General features: G+C 49.5%; 3 protein-coding genes across 3 annotated transcripts; 2 read left to right on the top strand and 1 right to left on the bottom strand.

The window, feature by feature from the left end:
* Positions 1–362: 362 nt before the first annotated feature.
* Positions 363–1,051, top strand: FOMMEDRAFT_24359 (uncharacterized protein). Its single transcript, XM_007272114.1, has one exon. It carries the CDS (start codon positions 627–629, stop codon positions 993–995), a length of 369 nt encoding a protein of 122 aa, XP_007272176.1. The 5' UTR covers positions 363–626; the 3' UTR covers positions 996–1,051.
* Positions 1,052–2,053: 1,002 nt separating this feature from the next.
* FOMMEDRAFT_24361 (uncharacterized protein) lies at positions 2,054–2,628 on the top strand (the record flags this gene model as incomplete). Its single annotated transcript, XM_007272115.1, has 4 exons — positions 2,054–2,257; positions 2,279–2,428; positions 2,454–2,525; positions 2,582–2,628. Coding segments are annotated over exons 2-3 (176 nt in total), but the record flags the coding sequence as incomplete, so codon positions are not given.
* Positions 2,629–3,395: 767 nt separating this feature from the next.
* On the bottom strand, positions 3,396–3,685 carry FOMMEDRAFT_162876 (uncharacterized protein; the record flags this gene model as incomplete). The annotated part of the gene is made up of 2 exons (XM_007272116.1): positions 3,396–3,605; positions 3,665–3,685. The coding sequence occupies 2 exons, from the start codon at positions 3,683–3,685 to the stop codon at positions 3,396–3,398; spliced, it is 231 nt and encodes a 76-aa protein (XP_007272178.1).
* Positions 3,686–4,523: the final 838 nt, after the last annotated feature.

Here is a 4,523-nt window from a genome sequence, read left to right on the forward strand (position 1 = left end):
GATAAAATCAATCTTGAAAAACTATGAATAAAGCAAAAACAAACAGTTGCCCTACAAGTCCTCGGCGCTATAACCCTAGATCGTTCGAGGAGTCGAAAGGGAGAAGTACAATTGTATTGTATTGTTCAAGGTCTGGATCTTACGGCAATATCTCCTGACCAGAAGCACGACTTGCACTGGACAATTCGGCTACGAAAGAACAAGAGTCATACAAACTGTAGACAATCGAATCCCGTCAATCCGTAATTCCCCCTCCATTCTTCCCTTCTCCACAGGATCAGGGTAAAGCACGAGGCAGTCCGAAAGAAGAAGAAAAGAAAAATATAACCAGACCATGCATGTCAAAAACTTGCACTGCATTCCCTTCAATATTCACCGATCGTGGCCTCGGGAATAGCCGCCCTTGAAAAATAGGCGATGATTAGGCTGAGAAGACAATGGTTAACGAAGATGGTTAGATTAGTACTGATGTGTCTTGATGACGCTCAGACCCTATATCGTGAAGGCATATAAAGAGCGTGGCTCTCAAAGTCAACCGACTCAGCTCAATCCCCCTACTCCCCACACAACAAGAGTTCCGAGGAACAACTCCCTCCCACAGCGCGTCATTTACACAACAGAGCACAATGGTACTCACTCGCACAATGCGGAAGCAACTAGCAGCCACTCAGACCGCAAACACGGAGACGACAATCAGTAATGAGACGTTGTTAACACATTCAAGGCGTTCGCATATTGCGCAATCTGGAAGCGGCCCGCAACCAACGGCCGGAGAGGGCACCGCCGTCCATAACAATGCGGTTGAAGGCTCCGCCAACGTCCGCACCAATGCCTTCAGCACCACCACGGGAAGCGTCGGTGCTTTTCAACCATACACCGTTATAGAGGACCAGTCCTCTAACACCCAAACTGCGCAAGCTGCGCATGTCGTCGAAACGAAACGTAAAAGAAATGGTAAGTCGTCTTCCTCATTCCGAGTTGAGATTCTTCATTAAAATATTTATTCCAGCCGAGGTCCTTGATAGCCAGCCACAGGCATCGGGATCTTCCACCGAAAGTCCGCAAAATTCTCGTGAAGGTCAGTTAGACCACCCTACGTAAGTGCAGCATTGAGCTGACATAAGGTCCAGACATTCCGAATGCCTCCCTCGCACTCCCTCCCAGGCCGAAAGCTCGCAAGAAGCGCGGGCATGGGTGGACCCGCAAAAAAACTAGAAGGGCGGCTACCCAAGGTCGAGCTGTCCGGGTAGGCGGCAAACGCCCAGTTGAGGGTGTCGATGGCGAAGAAGACGAGGCAAGGCCAATGAAGAGGCGGCGTATTAGTGAGGAGGCCGTTGCGGGGCCATCCAACACACGTCCAATGTCGTTGGACAACACGATTGGTGCAACCAACGTCCGTCAGCTGCGATCGCGCAGCATCGTCTTTCCCGCAGGTCCCGCAAACTCGGGAAGCGACGAGAGAAACAGGACGACGAGATCGCCATCTCCAGATCGTGCATCAGAACGACCGACTTTAGAGGATACACTAGAAAATGAGGTAGACTTCACTCTCATAAAAACAGAGGATGAAGAGGAGGATTTCCTCTGGGATACTCCTCCGCCTCGGGATTGGAGTCTGCTGGTGCCAGAATATGAACTGGCAACCGAAAACACGTTCCGATTTGACAGTAACCGGAGTACGCCGGAGTTGACGACTGGACGTGACGGGTCCCATAGGGATAGAAACGAATCGGTCGGCTCAACGCCCGTAGGAACGCCACGGGCCGAGTCAGCGGACGTCCAATCGTTTGATAGATCCCTTGTGATCGTTCTTCCGGGAACGATGGAGGAAGCGGAGCCACCAGACGAGTTGATGGACGTTCGGGATGAGGGTGAGGACGAGGACGAAGGCGAGGACGATGTTTCGGTTCCTTCCATCCCTGTTGACAGAAGAAGATCAAGGGCTCCCAGCCCTCCATCCCTTCCTCCATCACGCTCTGTCTCAAGACTTTCGACTCCCCAGCGTGATGAGGAGACATGAAGCGCTAGATAGTTCATATGGATGTGACCAAAAGAAGCGGTTCCATATAGTCTTGAGCGTCACGGCCATATCCAATCAAGCCTAGAGGTCTCGAATTTTCATCGTCCATCTCGACAGCCGCCCAGAGGAAGATGCGTACGATCAAGAGATCATTCCACACCTCGATTACGGTAACGAACCGCAAAGTGGGCCATCTCGTCCTCCTGGCTTCTTGTGGCCGCCTTCTTGTTAGTCCGGTGTCGGTAACGCGTCCAAGGACTTTGGAATCGACCATCGTCAGCTGAGCGTCTGCTCCTGCTGGATAATGCCCATCCAACGCTATCCGCCGTTAATCCGAGTCTTCCGAAGTGTATATCAGCAAGTCGACAGCGTCCTCCGATGCAACGGCGAGTTGAACGACTGTCGTGCGTCTGCAACACAACGTCGGCCATAGCCCTTCATCACTTTCGGCACGTTTGTCTCTACTTTCCGCTGTCGCGACTGTATCACTAAGTCCTACCTCGACGTTCCGCCAGCAGTTCTTGTCCTCGACCTGCTCTGTATTTGTACTTGTACTTGTATTTGTATCTCTTGTCTCCTCTTTCTGTTTCGCACTTCCTGTACGGCCAAAGGCTACTTTCTCCCTGTAATGTAATAATAGAAAAGCGGTGACGACATCGGCGTCGACTCTTGGCTTGCTGATCCTTCGAGATCAGTCAAGCCTCCTCATAAACCTCTGGCAGAAGCATCCTCGAGAGATGAAGACCCAGAAGATTATGCGCAAGGTAACGGTAGACTAGAAAGGTTGAAGGGCCTCAACCCTGCTGAGACATTCACCAAGTTTGAAGGCCCGGGTACATTGCTACCAGATCGAACTTCTGCCAGGGTCGTCGAAGACGAGGCCTGAGTTGATTTGCATTACTCCGTACCAAAGGTAAACGGACTGATTGAAGACATCTGGTGTGCACATCCTCTATTCATAATAAATAAGTGCACCACCATGATGTGAATGAAATCCGGATCACAGATAGACAACTACAGTGGTATTGTGAGTCTGTCACATACCAAGTTGTGGAACCGAGTTTAAGATCTGACAGCAAGGCGGATCCTGAACAAGAAGAATTCAGTATGGTACCAGATTTCATAGGAATCCGAACCACGCCGAACCTTTGTTCAAGTTACAAATATACAATTAGCACACGCTCGTGTTGTGCTGATAGAGGCAAGAATGGACGAAACTTGTAGTGCGTTGTCAAGTGAACGCAAGGAGTGCTGCTCGAAAACATCCAGTACGCTCGTCCTGCATCCTTACTTATTAAATATGTCGAGCTAGGATAGGAAAGGAAAGTTGTCTTACGGATGGACTTGAAGCATATGCTCTCTCAGTGGGTTTCATTTAAAGGCCAACGAATGCAAGAACTGTCAACAAGAAAAACCGGAACATAGCAGACGGACGTCGACGAGAAACATCGCAAGCCCACCAGTCTGTTTTGTAGCACACTGGTAGCGATATCGATCCACGAAAATTTCGAGGTTCCTGCGGCGGATGCAGCCGAAATCGATCGAACTCGAAGGTAGGCTGAGCAATGTAAGCGTCGTAAGCAACCTACTACAGTATGGTGAGAGGAAAACCCCGACGTACACAACCCTTGCTGTTGTTTTTACTACGCCTTTGTCTTGGGCCATTGGGCCTAACGTTAATCCTTAAGTAACGTTAATAGTGTTCTTTTTGTGTGAGTAGTAGAATGAAAGGTACGAGTTAAGGTTAAAGTTTGACGTGGTAACAGCTGAGTCAAAATGCGCCAAATATTTCCCACGCCGCATACATTTCGGATTCTCGGAACGACGACTTCTCTCCTCTCCGTTCACTCAGTTACCCCGGCTTATCTTTCTTTATTAACTTTTTATTAACTGGAAATGGTGCGCTGCCCAAAATGCATTATTCGCCTATGAATAATAGCACTGAAACGAATTCGAACAGACAGTGTGTGGTGACTGGTGGTACAATCATAGAATACGATGCAGTCGCTGGCAACGGTTTATGTGTTGGGTGCGGGACGGCCGTCGAGGAGATTGTAATTATGTCTGAAGTTATGTTTGGCGAGTCGTCGAGTGGTGCGGCGGTTGTGCAGGGGTCGTTTGTTGGATAGGGTGCAAGTGAGTTGTTGGTCTCTGATCTCCCGTCTCAACTCGTGAAGTTGAGCTAAGTGATGTTCATGTGTTGGTGTTGGTGGTGTTATTGTTGTGGTTTAGCACATGCGAGGATGGGAGGCCCGTACGGGAAGAGGAACACTTCTGAGTCCCGCGTGCAGACAACTTTAATTTTTAATTTTTGGTTCGACGATACGGACTTTACAAGTTCGTTAATTTGTTCTAGCAAGCAGGAAGATCCGGAACGTCGGCACAGTTATGCGTCTCTCGGAGGTCGTCCAGACAGCCGCAATTTGCATGTACACTCTGGCTCTTGAACATAAGTATACATTTCTCCAACTCGTCCAAACCCTCAACCTCCGGCACCATCAAC

Source organism: Fomitiporia mediterranea, assembly GCF_000271605.1.
Source record: "Fomitiporia mediterranea MF3/22 unplaced genomic scaffold FOMMEscaffold_104, whole genome shotgun sequence".
NCBI lineage: Eukaryota > Fungi > Basidiomycota > Agaricomycetes > Hymenochaetales > Hymenochaetaceae > Fomitiporia > Fomitiporia mediterranea.

Coding starts and splice junctions, on each gene's coding strand:
- FOMMEDRAFT_24359 (XM_007272114.1), top strand. CDS start 627: ATGGTACTCACTCGCACAATGCGGAAGCAACTAGCAGCCACTCAGACC.